The sequence below is a fragment of the Anneissia japonica genome, unplaced genomic scaffold (genome assembly GCF_011630105.1).
Source record: "Anneissia japonica isolate Jap-2015-1 unplaced genomic scaffold, ASM1163010v1 scaffold993_len1110182_cov180, whole genome shotgun sequence".
Lineage (NCBI taxonomy): Eukaryota > Metazoa > Echinodermata > Crinoidea > Comatulida > Comatulidae > Anneissia > Anneissia japonica.
The window spans coordinates 664,119-686,753 of record NW_022749760.1 but is presented as its reverse complement, the minus strand read 5'-3'; the positions used below and the strand labels follow the sequence as shown (position 1 = coordinate 686,753).

General features: G+C 33.8%; 1 protein-coding gene across 1 annotated transcript in view; it reads right to left on the bottom strand.

Annotated features, from left to right (window-relative positions):
• The window catches only part of LOC117121197 (putative glycerol kinase 5), a 60,714-nt gene that overhangs the window by 14,276 nt on the left and 23,803 nt on the right, over positions 1–22,635 (bottom strand). Inside the window, exons 5-8 of the mRNA XM_033266313.1 lie at positions 14,315–14,404; positions 13,237–13,278; positions 9,465–9,540; positions 7,931–7,992 (exon numbers count right to left, since the gene is read on the bottom strand). Coding sequence (XP_033122204.1) covers positions 7,931–7,992; positions 9,465–9,540; positions 13,237–13,278; positions 14,315–14,404 — 270 coding nt within the window. The remainder of the gene's footprint in view (positions 1–7,930; positions 7,993–9,464; positions 9,541–13,236; positions 13,279–14,314; positions 14,405–22,635) is intronic.

Sequence of the window (22,635 nt, the reverse complement as noted above, 5' to 3'; positions counted from 1 at the left end):
CACACACGTGTGTTTGAAACTAAATATAAGCATTTTCGTCGTGGTTTTATTTATTACAATCATATTCTTTCAACATCATTACACATTGAGGCCCTTCTTTTAGGTAAAACGATCTATCTTAAATTTTCTTTCTTGAGTTTGGGACTATGTGTTATAACTTAGAAGGCAAAGGAGAGCAAGCAGAAGCTCTAACATTAAACAATGCGCGCGTAGCGCGCGAACAATTTTTGTTTTTTTAATTCTTTTTAATTTTTTAATTTCGTCGGAATTGATCAAAACTCCCTAAAATGTGCAATTTTTTTTAGAGGAAATTGGCCTACCTCAACAAAATATGCGATTTAAAATTTGAGATTTTCTAGCACTTTCCCGGGTGAAAAGGGCATTCAATGGGGAAAGATTTTCCACAGATGGATATTTTCCACTTGTCCCCCCGGTGGTTACGCCAGTGGAGAAGGGGTTGCAGGTCGGGGTATTGTGATATCTTCCTTTTTATTCTTGTCTTTATTTTTCTCTTCTCTTTTCTTTTCCTTTTTCCTTGCTTTTTCTATCCCCTTCTTTCTCTTTCCCTCCCTCTCCCCACTTTCTTTTCTCTTCTTACCCAGCCCGGTACGACGGCTTGGTCAGCCAGGTAAAAACTGCCACTGGACAGTCTGCCCCCTGGCCCTCCGCCTGTTACGCCACTGCTTATAAGATGAATGGGAATATGAATCATGCAGATTTGAAATCAAATCTAGGTGGTGGTGGTCAACATTCCTCCCCCGGGATAATTTTGATTTCTAGATGGCTGGTGTCGGAAAATTTATTTGTGTCTACTGGGCTAAGAATTAACTATAAGGCCCCACCCACTCTTGACCGTCACCCTCAATACACTGTACACAATAACGTAACACATGATCAGATATAGTGTAATTCGGTCGTGATTTATTACGACAAAAGGCAAATGGACCGTCGCACACAATTTCCATAGTAAAAATTCTTAAAAGTGGCCAACAAGCCAAGCGGAGTTTTCTCGACTTTTGAGCTAGGTATCTAACGACTTTGTTCTTCAAAATTCAAGGTTTTCCCCCTCATGAAAACGGTAAGGTAAACTTTCTCATTATTGTAAATAGGCCTGTTATGTGTGTATACATACATTTAAAAAAAATTGAGTAGTTGCATACGATTTTTTCCATGAAATGAATTCCAAAAAGGAAGGGGGGTCCTGTGGTTCTTCCCCGGGAAAATTTTGATTCCTAGGTGGCGGGAAATGACTTCTGTTGTGTCTTTTAATGACTTTTAAATTCATTAAAATTCAAGGTCCCGTCCCCCCCTCCTTGAAAATGATTCAATAAATCAATGAACTCCAAAGATTAAGGGGATCCGTGTTCCCCCGGAAAAATTTCGATTTCTAGATGGCGGGAGATGAGCTTTCCTGACTTCTAAAATGTCTTTTAATGTCTTTTAAAGCTCTTCAAAATTCAAGGTTTTCTTCTCTTGAAATAGGTCAGGTAAATTTTTCTCATTTTTTATTTTATGTGTGTATACATACATAAACAAATGAGTAGTTGCATGCGTATTCTTTTTTCCATGAATCGATAAATCCCAAAAGAAAGGGTGGTCCGAGGGTTCTCCCCTGGGAAAATTTTGATTCCTAGATGGCGGGAATTGAGCTTTCCCGACATTTGAAGCGTGTTTTAGCAAAAAAAAAAAAAAAAAAAAAAAGAAAAGAAATTAGCTCACGGGTTCCTAAAAGGTAGGTCTAGAATTCTTTTCTTTTTGCCCTTTTCTTGTTGCCCAAGAGAGGGGTAAGGACCAATGACCCCCCTCCCCCAGATCCACCAATATGAATTGCAAGAAAATGTAACTCGGTCGGGTACTGGATAAACATTCTCTTTCCCATCCTTCTCCTCCTTCTTCCCTCCTTTTTTTGCATTTCCGATCATACAAAAATCTCCAGACATTATATATTTTTCGCCAAAAAGTGGGGGGTCCGAAGTACATATTATAACATAGGTAAGCACGTGTTTTCAAAGTAAGATAGAAAAATATGGAGACGATGGTAAATAAAAGTACAGACATCGAAGGTAGACTTAAGGAACACAAAAATATTTATTATAAGTTTCACGTATATTTCGGTTGTTCCTACAACTTTCTTCAGCGTGTAAGTGAAGACATAAGACAGATCATCTTGTCACATTAACATAATACTGTAATAATACAATAAATAATCAAAGGCCCTTTTCCAAGACAAAGTCTGCAGGGTGATTGGAGCATTTTTATTATCATCATTATTGCCAGTCTACGTTTTGTTAAAGTAAATGTTCATAAATATTTATTGATTTTAATTGGCTCGTTTTGTTTGGTATTTATTGTAATATGTTTATAAAGTGATCTTAGTTGGAAATAAGTATGCTTTTTTGGGGGTCAAATCGCGATAGACAAAATTACAAATTTGAATGTGTAAAAAGGGCATTATCAATACGTCATGGAACGCTAAAAACACCTGAGCGGCTCCCAGCATCTGGGAGACCTATGGGCCCGAAGGGCCCCTGCCTAGGGGCCTCCGGCCTCTTCGTTACGCCACTGGGACAATGCTGATATCAATATATATATACAACTCTTGTAAATAATTGTATCATTGTATATTGTTTTATTTATGTCCTTTTTAAGTCTAACTTCTTTAATTATTTTGCATTGGGAAGACGAATTTTACTTGTATTTTGTTTACAAAGTGACAATAAAAGTATCTTGTATGGTAATAGCAATCATGTAGGACAAAAAAAATCCTGAAATAAAAAAAGGATTTCCAATGGCAATAGGCTAATGAAGCTTTCGTTATATTCTAGAATCTGGATGGTAAATCCATATCAGCACCATATGTGTGGAGGACCTTCAGTACTACAACTATTGAACAATAATAAAAATAATCATATTAAAACATTTGTATGTTTGCCAAAGTTATTTTTGAATTTATTTATACCTCACTGATAACATTAATAACCTATAATTTTACACTGATTTGAAAATTTATAAATAGGCCTACTGATTGAAATATAATATTGAGAATTTTTGTTTCATACTAATTTTCTTTTACAGAATATGTGGGGCTTAAAATATGTTACGGTACCATAATTTCTGTACTTTAATATTTCTTATTATGTTATGAATGTATTTAAGAACATTTTTCTGGATTTTACACAGATAATGTGCTGATGATCATTGGTTAATGCTTGGCGCTACGACGATAAAACTTGAATATGAAGATTATATTTATTGTGTGACGTATCAGCATTTGCGAATGGATTGTGATATGAATGAATAGTTAATTCAATAGACCTTACACTCATTCAGTTTTATGGGAAAAGACGCAATTGCAGTTGACAAAGATTTCAATCTCTTTGCGCTTATCAGAAAATCATCCCATATTTGCAAGAAAAAAAAAATTGCATCTGCTTCTGCAAGTTTTTTATCTGTTCTTGGGCAGACAAGTATCTTATAAACAAACTGAAATATACAAATCAAATAAACAGTTTAACTATTATTTTTGATCAGTATATTTCAGTATATATAAAAGGGACCTTTAATAGCTTGGCTTGGCCTGATATATTGGGCATGTCACTGAATATCTTTTTATACCAGGAATTTTTAGCATGTATTTAAATGAGATGCAAACCATCATTACAGGCTGCAACCAAGTGCATCACTAATTTTACACGTAAATAGTTCATAATTCACATAAGCTGAAACAATTAACTGTATATATTTTTTTCGCTGATGAGTCATCATGATTCTCAATTTCAATTTTCTTCATTCATCATATCAACATTTTCCCAATTCGTGTTCACAGTAAGTGTTTTGTACACTATGATTTATTTTTGAAAATAGTGTTTCTTTTGTGTAAAATGATTTAAACAGTACTTGTGCCTATAAGCATTAGGCCTACATCACAATCTCAGAACTCGGAATGTACAGTGTATTAGTAATAAATAGACTACTGGCTTGTATCTTAACAGGAATCTGACATCTATTACTAAATACACAAAATATCACAGGTTATGACAAACTAATTAATATAATTTTATATCAACTAAACACAAAAATAAGAAGACGTCATTACACAAATATGGTGAATTTAATGGTTTTAACTGCATACGAATCATACAAAATTCAAATTTTAACAAGATAATCTGAGAATACAAACCCTCGCCCTATTGTGCTATATATGTACTGAAGAAATAATGACCCGTACTCCATCCACTCCATCAGCCAAAAAGGCAGTCCGGTCAATCAGCATATTTGCACACAATTTGCTCGAGTCGGCTCGGTCTAGCCAAACTACTCGGATGAACGATATATATATAGTATATAATATATATTATATAACATTGTAAGTTTTTGAGTTATGCGCCCAGGACACACATACACATACTGATGCGCAATTTTGCAATACCCTTCACATCCATTCTCCAAACACAAGTTCTAAATAGAATTACATAGACCTACCTACAACTTTTAAGAAAATTCAACATTATAACCTGTCTCTTATACACATCTAGATGTGTATAAGAGACAGCCTCTATTTCGCTCCTATGTTCAATATCTGTATTTCTTTTCTTTCTTTTTCTTTTTTGAACCAAGTATTTCCAATTGCAGGTTCCCACTCTGTATAAACACAACAAGCTTCTCTCCTATTTCGTTTCATGGACATACTAATAATATGCCAAATGAACCTATGTTATCTTGCACTCCTTTGCGTCTCATCCATTTTTTTTAGCATTGCTTGTTTAATTGCTAGAATGCTTCAAATTCTAAACCGTCGTAGTCAGTTGTGGGAGAATATGCTGTATGCTGGTTAATTTTGATGATTTTTCTAGTGCTAACGGCATGCAGATTATTCTACTGGAGTAGGATTTGAATCCGCAGACTGCGTTTATTATTCCTGTAAGGACAAGGAGACTAATCTCCTTTTTTTCCTTTTTGTTTTGTTCTGATCATCTAACATTTAATAGCCTGTGGGCATCCTTCAGACACATTCTCTCTTTAGTTTTTCACATCCAATCACCTCCAATTTGAGTCCGTCGAGTTCTGGGATCAGATACTCTACATCTGCATCATCTTTTAGTGTGCGGGTATAACTGTATGTACAGAAGTTTAAATAATTAAAACGGCCACTCTCCTTTATCCGTTTTGTATCGCAGCTTCCTACTGGCTTTGACTGTGAAACTTCATTGGCAGAACTATTATCTGCGGATGTAGTTGAAGTAGCCTTATTAGTATGGTCGTTATGGCACTGGAATCAATGGACTTTGTTTTTGTTCTAGATGTGTATAAGAGACAGGTGTAGCTCCTGGGATTATGGACTTACAGAAACGAACGAATGAGTTAAACAGTATACAATAAGATTTGTGTTTAATTATATCCTGCTTTTAAACTTAATAGTGTATTAGCTACATAAACTAGCATTATCAGTTAATTTCTATTTATATCATCGAGGTGTGTGCAACAGATCGTTTGTAACGAGAATCCACTCAGTCTGCCATTGAAATCTGCTGACAACGTTGCGTCATCAAGCCCTCCAGCAGACCAGAGATGGATTTGACAATTGTCAGTTGTACAACCTGTGTGCCCAACATACAATGATTGTAACCACACAGACCAGCCACCAATAGTCTGCGAAATCAGGCTCCATATCAAGTTTTTAAAAAAAGTATATCCATTAAGTATGAATATCTGCAACCTTTAACTTTGAATTTTAGGCTTCGCTAGAAAAGCCAAAATTTGCAACATGCTGAAATAATATATCGGTGTGGGTGTGTTAGTGGGTGTGTGTAGGTGCAGGGTTTTGTTCAGTTGATATTTTCATTGTGATGCAACTGTTTTTTGAATTCCTTAAATACTTTAATTTGTTTTCCCTTTCATTTGTTTTGCAGCAAATCTTTCATTGATAAACTGGACAACTTAAACTCAATCAGAGCATTGTTTGCAAGTGCACTTAAAAAAAAAAAAAAAAAAAAAAAAAAAAAAAAAAAAAAAGAGAAAAAAAAAAAAAAAAAAAAAAAAAAAAAAACAATACAAAAACAAAAACAAAACTAAACGTTTGACCATGTGGCATAACCAAAATGGAAACTGCAAAACACTATTGATTTTATGCAATGTATAAACTGATAAACACTATACTGTACAGGGTTGGATTGGATTTGATTGAATTTATTAAGGGTAGCCCACGAAAATCTAGAAGAAAACTTATTTCCAGTGGGGTCCTTCTGGTGGGCAGTACACTGGGAGACAATCCCCTACTCTTTTCCAAAGAGTGTACTGCGTTCTTTAACGTGCACATGGGCCATTAATACACACGGGACCAACAGCTTAAACGTCTCATCTGAAAGACGGTGTGCGCTATTGCAACTAGCATTTTAGCCCTCCAGCTGAAACACAAGGAGAGGCAGCGATGGAAATTGAACCGAGGACCTAGAGATCTCCACGGTTCAGCGCACAAACAATGGCTACCACCAGATTAGCCGACTGAGCTAAGCTGCTCCCTCTACCTCATGGTTACACCGTGGAGGAAATATTTCCTCCATGGTTACACTATCAGGCAAGCTATAATTACTGTAAGATTACTCTTATGTCTAATTTTAGAATTCTGCAATTACTTCCTTTGAAGAGGTACCTGGAATTGTGTAAGAAGAGAGTTTTATTGATTTTATTAGGTAAACAGTCATTGACACTGATCACAATGGTTGTGTCTCTCTTCTCAGAAATATAAATAGGTAATAAAACAAAAATACAGTAGCTCTGAAAAGAGACAGCGACATTTGAAGATTCAATGTATTGATCTATTTGATCATTTTCAAGAATCATAAATAGGAAATAATTTATTTTATATATAGCACATAATGTCTGAGCTCCAATGTGCTCAATGCCGTAGCCAGCTAATGGGACAGTTGGGACAATCTTGCACGATTTTTCTAATGGGTCCACAAAGAATGGGTCCATATTTTGAAAAATGGGTCCAAATTATGCAATTTCATATGTAAAATAGGTCCAATCTTTGAAAAATGGGTCCAGATTCCTCATATATAGCCTAAAATGGATAAAATTTTAAGAAAATGGGTCCAGATTTTTCATATTTTTGTGTAAAATGGGTCAACTTTTTAAGAAAAGGGACCACATTTGAATTTACACGTAAAGTGGGTCCACCCTGATACTGTCCTGCATTTTTGAAAAAATGCTACGGCATTGAATGTGCTTAACACTAAATGTTTATTCCTTGTTTTACAATGTCAGATTAAATAAGATGTGTATAGTAGTATTCATGTATGTATAAAAAAAATATATGGAGCTTGCCATGCCAAAACCAGCTTCAGTGACCACAAGAAGAAAGTCGACTTTTTAACATATTCATATTCTCCACATGCCTGTATAAGCCTTAAAATAATTTGTCATTTACAAGAATCAACTTACTATAGCCAAAGTTATGAGTAAAAGTATTATGGCTTCTCTATAAAATATTGCCACATTCCTATGCTAAGTACTCACATTAACATTTAGTGACAGTACGCTGGTTTTGGGATGGCAAGCCTTATATATATATATACTCACTCGCCACTGAGGAAGGACTAGTGTTGTCCGAAAGCTCTGGTTCTATTTCTGGCTGTTTACTTACGTTTACTTTTTAGCTGTTGCTTATCATTTTTGTATCTCTGCTGAGATCCAGCCATTGTTTCCCACAGCATTGTTGTTTTCCAGTACATATTTATATAGAAAAAAAATATAATTACGCAAAGCGTAAGGTACGATATTGCCAATATTTATTAGAAATAGTACAACGTTTCGAGCATAGCTCTTCATCAGGTAATGACATGACATATATATATATATATATATATATATATAAAACATATGAAATACATGAATTGTCTATAATTTCAAGATAATTAAACATTGTTACCTTGAATACATCATACAAGACTGTTGCACAAATATTGGATGGTTCTGTTGCATGCACTTTCCCTACAAAAACAAGATCAATTTAGCATAACATTGAATGGTTTTAAAGATTAGCATTCCCGAGGAATGGATACAGCAGTGCTGAAGATACTTGATATTATTATTATCATCATCATCTTCATCATCATAATCATCATCATCATCATCATTATTTAATAATTTGAGGCTGTTCTGCTTAACACATATTATATTATCTTATTCGGCAAATAAACAAAATTACTAGTTTCTCGTTCTTCCACACATCCATTTTCTCTGCCTCACCAAATTTATTTATTTATTTTTAAAATTTCCTTTATTTTACGAAATGTACAAAACTCTAGTTAAATCATATCAGTAAAATTCCTCTCACATTCATTTCGTGGTTGGGGATACATATAGTATAAATCATGTCTAGTGCTTCTTTTATTTGTTTGCAATGTGTCTACTGGTAAAGAAGTAACTATTTCCCATTGACCATCTTGAATTTGACTTCTCGGAGTCAAAAAAAAAAAAGAAAAGATGTGCGTCATTCTCCTATTTTCAAAATCTTACGACGAGAAACTACCTTTTTTGCAGATGTGTACTCATCTGGGATTTATAAATAACTTATCATGGTATTGATGTGTATGCTTCTATTCTATATTATACTTGGTAATAAACAATTCTATTTTTGTCAACTGCATCCTAAGTTTTGACAAAAGCCTACCATCCCCTGATAATAGCCTCTTATCCCCTAAATATGTTTTACATTTAGCTAAAAATTTCCACTTCATCAAATATGATAATGATATAGAAATGTCCTTGATGGGTTATTTAATATCTGGTGTGCTCAGCAAGCCTGACATTTTATGTTTCTAGTGTTGATTGTTATGCCTTATGATTTTGACTTGGCTACACCCTTTGTCACATTTTTTTTTTTCATGTTGAGATATTTTTATCTTTTAGTTGGTTGTGTTGGTTTTATAATTTTTTTAAACAGTTCCTTTTTCATAATTTTTAAATGAGATTGATACAAATTCAAAGAATAAATTGGTGGGTTCTTGCATCGATCAATTTCCATGTGTTAAAACAATTAATATATTTTATAGTTATGCCTGTTATTAGAGAACACTTCCTCCAGAAAGGTTTCTAAGAACCATGATCGAGGCCTGATGCTCTCCCGGCAGAAACATCTAGGATCTGTTTCTGGTCCACTGTAACAATTATTGCTGCACGTTGGCAGTGGTGTACCTAAAAGTCTTGAAATAAAGGGTTGAGGGGGGGCTGATGGGGAACTAAGTTAGAGATGGAGAATTGATGATTAAGTGGGGGGCGCTAGGTCGTAACATAAGGTGATTTGAGGTGATTTTTTGCTTAGGCATATGGTTTTTTGCTTCAGACATTTTCAATTGAGGGAATGCAAGTTTTTTTTTAGGGGGTATGCCCCTCCCCCTATGCATACCCCTAGATATACCACTGCATGTTTGGTACTGTATTTGTTTAGTTTGATGTAATACCTCCAGTGAGTTTCCACACCAGCCAGGTTTCTAATGTGCCAAATAACACATTTCCTGCTTTAGCTTCACTCTTCATCTGTAATAAATTAAATACATAAAATGATTAATACTAACTAAACACCACAATGTACTGTACAATAAAAAATAACATCTTCTCCACCTCACCTTTTTTCTTATTACAAAAATTCTTTTACATGATTTATTTTAATAAGTTTTTAGCTTGTAATTAAAAATTAGAACAAGAAACAAACTTTAAGCAAATTTAGAAACATTCATAAAAATTGGTAACTGACTTTTCTTTCAGTTGTGACTTAAACTGAAGTTTATAGCTTTTGCATGGTTTTTTCAATTAGGCAATTCATTTTGTGTTTTTTTTATTTGGGGGATTTTTCCTATTTTTTGAGGTCACAGAAAATCTTTCATCAAAATAAAACTTTGTATTGCTTGCCTTGAGCTACAAAAAACTCTTAAATAATAAGCTTCAGATTACCACATTTACTATACATTACACCAGACAGAGCACACAAGTGCAAACTTTCCCCAGGGATTAGGCCTACATGATGAACCACCTGCAAAAGGAAACTGAACAGAGCCGCCAAAATTTGCCAAAATTTGACTTTGTTTTGTTCCATAAAATATGACCTCAAATGGTAGCCTACGGGCAGGCAGCCAATGAATGTAAAAAACTTAATAAATATGAGAGTGTAGATTTTAAACAACACTTAGCTCTCCTCAATATTTTCATGCTTTACACATCATCATTTACTTGTTACTTGTATAGCACCTTTCTTTTCAGTTACGAAGCGCTGTGAGCGAATTAGCGAAGTTATGGAGACAATTATTTCGAATCCCTCGATGCAAATGCTTTCTGAAAATGAGTACGCCGCGGTACTCATTTTCACAAAGAAATACACGCAACTGGTTAGCTAACAATTATGCCAATGTTACATGAACACCTGGGAAGGAAGGTGCAATCATGTTGTTACCTAGAAAACATCTGTACTGTATGGGGGAGGGGCTGCTGATGTGCTGTGTAGCGGGGGACGATGAGGCATAAGACTAGGCCTAGGCCTAACTAAGACAGTGGAATTATATGTGACAGAAAGCACACTTTCGGAAGAAATAAATTAAAATAAGAAAAAAAAAATAACTAAGAATAATTCATTTGCAGAGGTACCTTATTTAAGTATTATACAATGCTAACAATGCGGCTCTTGTAGCCCTGGCTGGGGCAAGGCATCCATGTGCAAAGCAGTGGTGTTTGTTTATCCATAAAAGCACGCCGGGAAAGTTTGCCTTACCAGGAAAAGGTGACGTATCTAGCTTATGACGTATGCATGCTAACTAATGTGAGTGTGACGTCACAAAAAAATGAATATTTTCTATTATAACCAAAATATTAATAACTACAGAGTTTCTGGGCGTAAATTCCCTTAATATGAATGAAGGGTTGCTCAATCTCCTTGCCATACAAATTACAGCTCCCAATGACGTCTCAGTCGAGAAATACGGGTAGCTGAAGTTTTTCTCACAAATCTGACTACAAAACCATATCCGAATTTCACGTTCCACTTTTGACCCTGAGTTGTGCTTCGCACTCGCCGCTGAGGGCGGCGTTCCAGGAACCCTGCGTCAAGCTAGGTGAGAGGAACTATTGAAAAAGGTGTGTTTTTAGATGTGCTTTGAACTGCCTATTAAAGTGAATCACAGGATCTGAGAGAATTAGGCAGACCATTCCAAAGTTGGGCAGCAATTGAAGGGAATGAATTGTCACCAATACGTTTATGGTAGACCGGTCGAACAAGTTGGATGGAGTTGGAAGATCTTGTTAAGCACACATGAGTACGTAGTGATATGTAATTGGATATTTACAAAGGGCAGACACCAGAAAGTGATTTGAAAACAAAGAAGAGAAGTTTGAATTGAATTTATTTCCTGTACAGGCAACCAATGGAGATTTATTGAAATTGAGATTATTGTAATAAATACACTTTCTTAATTAGCATATCTGTATACTATATTGAAATTCTTGGACTGATGTAGTCACTATGTGGGCAGCTTTTGTAGAAATAAATGCATACAGAATTTTTTCTGACTTTTGTTAGAAATAAATATATATGGAGGAAATAGTAATTATTTTACTACTTTAACTTATCATTAAATAATTTAACACATTTAAAGATTGAAAAAAAGGACTTGTTTTGAGCATAAGGCAAGACTTTATTATACTTTGTTTAGTAAACCCGCCACCCGCCAATAATGATGATTTTGAATAAAAAATAAAATTGTATTTTTGGCCAATTAGCGCACCCACCCCACGAAAAAATTGACATTTTTAGGGAAAAAAAAGTTTTCTATATTTTTAATATACCTGCCGCTGCCTATGATATATCCAAAAATAAAATATGTATAGGCCCATTTCTTCCTAATTATATAAATTTAAAGCATATAGCCATCCCATCACTATACTGTTTACATTTGCCAATATAATTTTTTTTAAATTTTCTCCTCCATCTGGATGTTTTTGGCTAAACCACTTGCTTAATAAGAAAAAAAAATTTTATTTTTATTTTTTTCCACCCTTCACTGATGATTTTCACAAAAATAAGTTATAAAAATAGTCTTGCCTAAGCATGGTATAATACTAGTGCACTTCCAGCCTTCCTATAGGTATTGTCAATAAAACTACAATACAATTTTTATTGGACATCAAATTGTCTGCAACACATGTTGCACTCTTGGTGCATCCAAAAGGAACAAAAAAAACTAACATAAACAACAATGAACTCACAAACAGTAAACTGACCTAGTTTATTTTTTTTATATACGAAATCACAGAAGTACTATATTGACATGAAATTAATTAAGGAAACTAGACTACTGTATGTCTATAAAACAGAGCATAAGGCTTTCCCTCATTGCTAAAATGAGAACTGATTTGGAAATTATATTTAAAAAGTCATTAAAAAAACATTTTTTTATTAAATACATAAACAAAATATGATGCTAAAAAAAACGATAGAAATAAACTTGACGTTTGGCTCGAACTAGTGCTGCAATGATAATATAGCAGGTGTGATGTGGAGCGTTTCAACCACTGCACCGGAGAACCCATCAATGCGGAGGCTAGCGTATTTTTAGTTATCTACCTTGCGAAATTTCATAGGTTGAAGGCGAAAGTTGTTTAGTATTTCACAGTAATTTTGTGTATAAATTAGCTATGGCTAACTTTAAAATGCAATCTGCAATGTTTAATTGCCCATTTATTAATAAGTAAAATATCATATTTTAATACTATTACATTGCTTAAACAAATCTGAAGATGCAAGCACGAAAGTGACCAAAGTGGCGGACAGAAAACCCTGTGCAAAACATACGAAGACGGGATAGACAAATACAAAAGAAATCAGAAAAAAAGCAATGACTTTCCTTGGGGCGGGAATGCCAAATACAAAAAGAAAGTATAGAATAAATTATTCACAGTTGGAGGTACTATCATTAACACCAGTTAAATAGTTAGCTTCATGTCGTTGTGGAAAGATGTAAACATGTATCTACCATGAAGCGTCTCTTTACAGCTGCTAGGTAGTCACAGACCACACCCATATGCAATTCAGCACAATGACGCTGCAAGTTATGGGTTATTCTCCTACCTTTACCTTTACCTACCTTTAATAGAATCCAGAGAACAACTAGGCCTACAAAATTGGTAGACCTTAAAAATAATTTGGTTCAGCTATATATAAATATAAGTTTTTTGAGTTACATTTACCTCCTGGTTGTTGTTTAGAAGCCATGCTAGTCGTAAGATTGCCTGCAATTTTAAAGAGATTATAAACTTTTAAGTGAACATAAAAAAAAAAAACATAAAATGTGAGAACAAAAAAATTGCATATTGGACTGAATCCAAGAGAGTTGAATAACTTTGCTAGGGTCAAATCTTTGTTGGTGTTTGAAAAAATAACGGTACTATAAACATTTGAAGCCATTTTCTGAATGTTACAGAAGATATACAGTACTAATTAACTTTTTTTTGTAAAGGGCAACTTGTTTCCACTAAAAGTTGTTCTGCAACATCTAGGCATAAAATATTAAAAGCACTAAACAAAGAAAAATGAAAATGAACATAAAGGAAAGCATGAAAAATACAGTAAATATATTGATATGATAATTATAATTATTTCTTCATTTTCATCCATTCATAGTAGCTTATTTACGAGCTGTAAATAAAACAAGAGTTAAATCTAAAAACTGAAGCAGAAAATAGATTATGTAGCCTCTCAAGTCGAAGAAAAACTCCACTTTATTTTAAATTGCCCCATTTACAATGATATTAGAACAAAACCATTTACAGAACTCAAATTTACTCTACATTTTGATAATATGCCAACAAAAAAAAATGAAAAATTTCATTATATTATGGATGCAAATGAGTTTGAAGTAATCAAGCCAGTCATGAAATATGTACAATTGGCCTTTCAAAGAACCTATAGTTTTTCAGGCTCCCACATGAGTCAGTAGGCTGAAGTGTCGTACATCCTCAAAACAACCGACATTTGGTTGTATTTTGCTTTTTATTTGCTTTCTGTATTGGATCTTTTCGTTTTTCTTTGATCATACCTATTTGCATACTGTACGTGTTGATTATCAATAAACTGAATAATATGTAATACTAACTATAATTTACTTAGGGTGTCGACATTTGTAACCCACACTTTTCATAACCTAGAATTTTTTTAAAAATCTACCATCGACATTTCATAACCCGGACATTTTGAAATCTAAAATGCTTTAGTTACGAAACGTCCAGGTAACCAAGTTTCTGTCACCTTACAGTAGTTTATACTTACATGTTGTGATTGAAAGTGGAACGCACTAGCTGCCTCCCATCTTTTCTGTCGTGTTAAAATATGAAGTAATTTTGCTCCAGTGCCAAGGCCCTGAAAAAAAAACAAAAAAAAAACAGGAAATATTAAACTGAAATTAAATTTTGAACTACTGGTAATAAATAGTGGTTGGTATATATATATATATATATGTTAACCACCCTTTGGATGCCTTGGGCACGCGCTGGTGTCGTTCTTAATTTTAACTAAATGAAGCTATTTTGTGATGCCCTGGAATAGTTTTTACTTGTTACTCAATCAGGCTATTTTTTGTACAAACTTTATAAAGAAATAAATAAAACATGGCTTTGCCCTCAATTGCAAGTCAGGTATTGTTACACTGATTGTGTATAAACATAGTTTATATTACTTGAAGTGGTACCCTGAATTATCAATGTATAATTATTAAATATATTATAAATAAAACCTTTAAACAGAAAAAATGTTGATCGCCTTTAGTCTGGCTTAAAATTTATTTGATTGTTCACATTTGAAGGTGGCCCCATTATTACGTGTGATCGGTCTCCAAGTATACATGTAAGGTATAAGTATAACAAATAAATTCAATCAAATTACAATTTACCAAATCAAAAGCTATTGTACAAATGACGCCATCAAATATTTGTTATTATTATTATTACAACACCTAGAACCCACGGTAAAAATAGTTTAATATTGAGTTACAAATGTATGCATTAGTACAAATTACAATGCTGTTCTCGAATCCCTTGATCCCAGTCATAAAGTCAATAATCCAATTTTCTTGTAGAAATATGACACGTTCAAGTATAAAAAAAAAGAAAAGAAAATAAAGTACTGTATTTGAAAGACACAAAAATAGCGTAACTTATCTTTGTATACCAGACTGTATGCTGTACTGTATGGCACCAACCAAGAATTTATTGCTGAGGGTATAATTATTGGGAGGTATCACAAAGGAACCTTATGAAATCTCAGAAACTTAACCAAGACTGTTAATGGATATCTTTGGGCATAATAGTCTTATATTTTTATGATTAAAAACTGTCTTAATACTGTATATTAGCTTTAATGTAATGTAGTTCGATTTATGTAGCACTTTATACAAAAGTTTTAAAGCACTCGACGTGCTTTCTGTTGTTCTACATGGGCACCAACCTAGAATTAATTGCGTATGCCAAGTGTGGTAAAGATAGGTATGACACAAGGGAAACTGTGAAATCTCAGGAAATTCACCAAGACACTTAAATGGATGCCTTTGGGCATTATAGTCTTATATTTTTGTGATTCAAAACCATCTTATATTTAGCCTTAATGCTTTCTGTTGTTCTACATTTAATATTTATGCTAAAAGAATAGAAATCCTAATGGAAAAACCAATCCTAAACAGGGACACTGGATACGACCTCCCGGATATCTTGAGTGATCTCAGTGATCGGAGTGGAGTTGAATAGCTTAGTGGTTAAGAAAGATGCTTGACTTCTAATCCCAGGGCACTGCGTTCAATTCCTGTGACAGTAGGACGTTTCCTCTTGACTAAAAGCAACTCCACTCCCTAAGCCTCATAAAGAAACTTCACTGATAAAAGCATCACATTATTTCATTTGAGGGCCACTGAATATCAGCCGGCCTTTTAGGATATGCTAGAAGGGTCACCCTCTATAAATGTGGTAAAAAAAAAAAGAAAGAAATCTGCTGTCATAGGTTCGTGCATTTGAGCTGCTCAGATTTCAACTGCCAAATATCCAACTCTTATGGTTTTGTGGAACGTAATCCTATTTCTAAAAGTATTACCACAAAGGGGTGTGTCCTTCAAAAGACGAGTTTTGAGCGAACTCTATTTGAATTCTAATAGGACGGACCCCATCTCGCTTCAGTACTTTTTTAAACGTTTCATTGAGTGCGTGCAAAATGAGGGCAGTCGGACATCTTGCAATTCTATACTCTTTTATAATATCAAATGAAATTAAATTTCAAAAAATTATATTAACCATTGTTAACACAATAGTATACTGCAACACTTCCTTTTTATCTGTCAATGTCAAGAACACTGGAGTCATTACTACTATATAGTCCAAGGTTGTTGTGTCATTTAATAAGTGATACCACAAGGAATTATAGTATTGTAAAGAAAAGCAGCTAATTCCATTCCAATTATCCTGTTTGACACAAATCCTGTAGGTTAATAGTTTTTATTTAAAGGTAAGAGAATACCCCGCAACTTGCAGCGTCATTGGGCTGAATTGCGTATGGGCATGGTCCGTGACTACCTAGTCGCCATAGATGTAAAATTACCATACTTGAAAAATACAAACAATTTATGAACTATAATAGGCAAACAATTTTTAATTGATCACATGGTTATTTATACAAGAATTCATTAAAATTTCGAAAAGAATCACTGAGTCATTGGAATTAACACTTAAAAAAAGATATATTCAATTAAAATGTGCTTATTGAATAAAATGAACCTTAAGAAATTTCACTAATTAAGCCTTTTTAAAAATAAATATGAGATTGAACAGCAAGATTAATTACTAGAGCAGTCACTTCATACACTGCATAAAGGACTGTTTATACTTCAACGACAAAAAAGCTAAAAAGCGATTGTTCATATAGAAAATAAAAGAAATAAGAAAAGTTTATACACTAGAAAGATTCGATAACAATTTATCAGATATGCGATAACAACATATTTTGACAAATCACATCAGATGACGTCATAATCATGGAAAAAATTAAAATCGTAGTAGTAGCCACAATTTTATCGTTTTACCATGATTATGACGTCATCAGATTTGATTTGTTAAAATATTTTGTTATCGTATACACGATAAATTGTTTTCTATATGAACAATCACTTTTTAGATGTTTTATCGTTATCGTTGAAGTATAAACAGGCCTTAAATCCGCCATGTACCTGAATAAAACAAAAATACACAGGCCGTGTATTATGGGCGAAACTACAGCATACCTTCAATGACATATAATCGTCTACATCATTTTCAGGCACCTTGTTTTCTTGAGTACTATTTGAATACATGAGGCGTTTACATTATTTTCTTTTATGTTCATAGTTTAAAAATTTAATTTTCGTGAACTTGACCTTGCCCTTTGACCCCTTCTTCCGAAAACTGAATGGTGTCTTTCTATTATGTACCATTTCACTAAATTTTATGATCTATTCCTTACTTTTTGCATAATCCTGCAAAAAACTGGCAGAGAGCAGTGAATAATAACCTGCTTGTTGGAGGTATACTTCCAAAAATGGAAAGGTTTCTTTCTTTGACTTTTATGTACCATGTAAACCTTATGATGATCCATTCATTAGTTTTTGCGTAATCCTGCTAACAGACAGACATACAGATAGCAGTGAATACATAACCTCCTTGGCAAAGATTTTTCTTCGGAAATTGAAAGGTGTCTTTCTTTGATTATTATCTACCATTCCACTAAATTTTATGATGATCCATTCATTAGTTTTTGCATAATCCTTCTAACAAGACAGACAGCCAGCCAGCAGCAAATACATAGCCTCTTTGGCGGAGGTAATAAAGGAAAGAAGTTTATAGCTAACAACTGAACATTTTTTCAGTTCAAATTTTCATTTGAAATACATATTAAATGCCTTGGAGAATGGGAGGGAATAATTTTTTAGTAATATTTTTTTAAGGCATACTTAAATACATCAATGGAGGAAGTAGAGCGAATATAAATGTCAAGTTTTAAGACTACCAATGGAACAGTCTTTTAATTGCAATTTTAGAATTGTGTTTGCCATCTGATCAGTACAATTCTTTTGCTGATATTATCTTGACATCTTGGTCTGAAGATATAACTTCTGAATTGAATTCTTGCATAAATAAGATGAAAATAGCTGAGGATTTTATAAAATACTGAACAATAAAAAAAAACATTAAAACATTCTTTGGGTAGAGGCAGCTAATATGATCCTGTAAATACTTAACTATTATCAAAACATTAAAAGAATAACATATTTATTTGAAAAAACGCCCCACGGTGTGTGTCCAGAAGGGTTTTTGAGGGGCATATATTTGAGGGAGTCCATTATTCGAGGGTGGCGTTTACTTCATTTAGTATTAAATGGATATGTATTTACTCAAATAAACGCCCTTTAATTCCATTGTAATTGTGGAACTGAAACACATAATTACTGTGAAAATGTGTTCATAGACTTAAAGAAAATGTAAAATTAATAGAATATGTTGAGAATGATGTTGCTTCCATTAGTTTTTGTTTACAGAAATTTGTTTGGGGGGGGGGGAGGAAGGAGGAGAGGAAGAAGGAGTGGTGTTAATTTGAGGGAAAAATTAACGTCCCAGGCTTTCATTCGAGGGAGGCGTTTATTGCAAATAAGACTCTGGAGGGAGCGTTTATTTAAGACGAGACCTACCTTCAAAGCGAAATGTTTATTTAAATATGGTAACTATTTTAGGTATGTATACAGCTTTGATCCTATAAAATTATTGATATTTAAACATTAATAAATAAAAATATTTAAGGTAAAAGTGTCTCATTAAAAATTCTTTAAGCTCTGAACACACTATCAACTTTTATGGGACAAATTTATGTGACATGGCATGATGTTATATTACCCCCAAATATGGGCATATCACATCTGTTTGTCACATAAAACGTTACAATGTGAACAAAGATCCAGACAGTACCAATCTTTTGGACCTCGTAGTACAGTAATGTAGTGTAGTGTATATTTAAAGGATAAATATCAACATTCCTAAAAAGAGGGTTTTGACAGTACTTCAACTGTGAATTTATTGGATGCACGGAAGGAGTGGAGCAGACATTAATAGTCCACAGATGCTCAAGATTGTCTGGCAGGTCACCTACTTTAAGGCATTTTTTTTCAGTGTCAATTAGACCACTTAAAAAAATTCTAAATGACTTCAATATTATACAAAATATTTTGCTATATCAATTACATTTGAAGTCCACAAAAATAATGAAAAAGCTTGATAAATATGATGACAATTTCTCTATGACCGATACAAAAAACAACATTGTATTGCAGTAGTTATAATATGCATGTATGTACGTATGCATGGAAATGCATGTAAACTCTATAAATAATGAAAACAGAATGTTGAATTTTACAGACACAAGCACTGTACTATAATGTTTTTCCAGCGCTGCCGGTACATATAATTATGTTGAAAGGTATGTAAAATATGTAATGGTCACATATGGAAACATGTCTTCCCAGAAGACACAATGCACATTTAATATTTAAATAACTATATCCTGCGAGAAGAAAAAATTACATGCTACAATAAATTTACTATTAAGGTTGATTTAGTGGAAGGCAATAGGCCAGCGAAATATAAGGAAATTCCTTCTTGACATACTATGTGCCTCTGAGCTTATCAATATCAATATTTGCATAAATCAATAATGTATTGTCTTCAGTAACTATAGTACATTAAGTATCTGGTCTCCAAATCAATAAAATTTCACTTGTACAGAATATTAAGTTGCTATAATTGATCAAGACTTGACTTTGAGATGTGGGGTCTATTTACTTTCTTTCTATATTTAAATAATATTTTAATATAATACTCCTAAATTACCAAAAGAGCTTTTGTGTCCTTGTGTACTTGTTTAAATACTTAAATTGTTTTCATTGTAAAGGTGGTCAATTTCTTATACGAGCGTAGCTCATATATTGGTCTCCTCCACCACTCTTGGATTTGTGTTATTTATCATACATTTGGTGAAATAAATACTGGATACTGATAAAACCAACATCAAATATTACAATTTGCATATTACAATGTAACTAGACTATATAGCACATATTGCAAACTATATATTTCAAATACTTTCAAAATTATAACAAAGGAATGAGAAATTTAAAAAGTTACAAATATAGTATTTTATTTAATTCACTATTTATTGTTTCTATACTCATCAAGGGCTCTGCCAAACACATAACAGAGAAGAGGCAAAATTTGAGCTTAACCACTTGATAGGAGGCGTACATAATAAGAGTGATTCTAATGTTTAACGGTCATGGGTGTAAGCTGGGTGTGTGAACAATGACCAATGACCATTAATTTTTCTTTGGAATATGGATTTAGTTCTGCATTCTCTATTTTTGCACCCCGCCCCCTTCACCTAGGCCAACAACAGCAAGGCTGCATGAAGGATTGAGCAATTCATAGGTCTCTCCTCTCAAATTCAATCACTTTTATATATATTTTTGTCAATTTCATCTGGACCACAACGAAAACCTGTGCCTTGGCATTGAGCATGCCATCCAGATTAAAGAAAGTTGAATAAATAAATAAATGGAAAAAATGTGGCAATTTTTGACCACTAGAACTTTAATATCCAGATCGGGAGCTAACCGGTAACCCTAACCGTTAGTTAGCACGCATGTGAAAACTCCCGATCGGTTAGCGTTAACTATTACCGGGAAGTGGCTACATTAACGCTTAGCAAGTGCTATCGGTTAGTTGACCTCATTTCTATCATTAACCAATCAGACATACGCATTTCTAATTTCCCTATTGGCCAGTGTTCCCACTGTCGTCTTCTTGATACCTGGATTGGGGACTTTCTGTATGAACGCAACTGTGAGCGTATGTTATTAATCTGGAGCCTGCCAACTGTTAGTTGGTGTGCAGGGGCTGATTTAGGGGGAGGGGTGGCCCTGCCCCGTTCCTCCCCCTTTTGGGAGGAAAAAAAAAAGGAAAAAAAAGAAAAAAAAGAAAGAAAAAGAAAAAATGATAGCCCAGAATGCCTCAACTGTTATTTTCGGGCGTTTAGAACACAAAAATTTCGCGGGGGAATGCCCCCAGACCCCCTAGGACAGTGATATCTTGATCGGCCCAACTTTCGGCCCCCTTTTGGACATTTCTGGATCCGCCCCTGGTGTGGGTGAACATAGCCATAAATTTTAAGACAAATTTAAATTCTGTTAAGTCTATTAAATGTAGTAAACTGTTCTACCAATTATTTCAACATATTGTGTAATATATTTTTACTGATTTACCTTTGCTTACTGTACGCTCCACAAGGACATTGTACAATTTTTGTGTAATTTGGTTGAATTAAAATACTAACCACTAATACTACTATATTCAGCCACAAGCTATTGTATCTTGATTACCTTTACATCCCAAATTACTTTCACTTCCTTCATGAGCATAATGGTCAAATAAAAAAAATATAAACAATGAAATACAATTGTTTATTCAAGTATTTCCTGAAGACACAGAATCAGACACGGTACCGGTAAACAAACATAGGAAATTTCATCATATTAAAATAACGTCTAAAGATAATTCAAGCGATTAAACATTCAAAATGAAATAATACTGTAAGTATACACTAATAAAAACATTGTGTAAGCATTGAATAAATGGATATATCTTGAAAGTTAATGTAAAAGAAATATTTTAAAAGTAAGGAATTTTTACGCGAGTTGTCATAAAATATCGGTAAACGATGGACCTTTCCGCTAAACTCTGACCCTTTGATATTCTTGCTAAGGTCCCGCAAAACAATAAGATAATGTATGTCGATTTGATCATAGAATGTGCACTGATATGTGGATGTTTTGTATGTTTCAGTAGTATGAGAAAAAAGGATTATGATAGAGTACAAATAATTTAGGGACCGATCGTGTGCGACGGTCTATTTGCCTTTTGTCGTAATAAATCACGACCGAATCACATCTGATCATGTGTTACTTTATTGTGTACAGTGTATTGAGGGTGACAGTCAAGAGTGGGTGGGGCCTTATAGTTAATTCTTAGCCCAGTAGACACAAAGAATTATTAAGGGAGTAAATAAAATAATTAGTAAAGATGAAAATGTAAGGGAAATATGCAATGGTAGAATTTTCGCAAAGACCAACCTCTTCATGAAAGAAATTGTTTTTTTCATTGTACTTTTATAATGTTGTTTTTTTGATTTTCCATGTTTAGTATGTTTGTGTTCCTGATTAATGACTGATTTTATGCCTACCATTGTTTTCCTGAATTATTGAGGCTTGGCTTGCGCTTCATAACCGCAAGGAAAGGCGCAATATAAATACCCAATACCAGTACCAGTGTGTGCACCTTGGAATAGGTTTACCTAGATAAATGCATTATTAAATGAGCTCCAAATTCTCCAGAATAGGTTAGGAAGAATTATTCTTTCAGTCGACATTACTGTAAAACACCCATCAAGGATTTAATGGATGATTTAGGATGGAATAGGTTAAATGATAGGTGGAAGGAACACCTATTATTACTCACTTTTAAGTGCCTGAAAGGAAT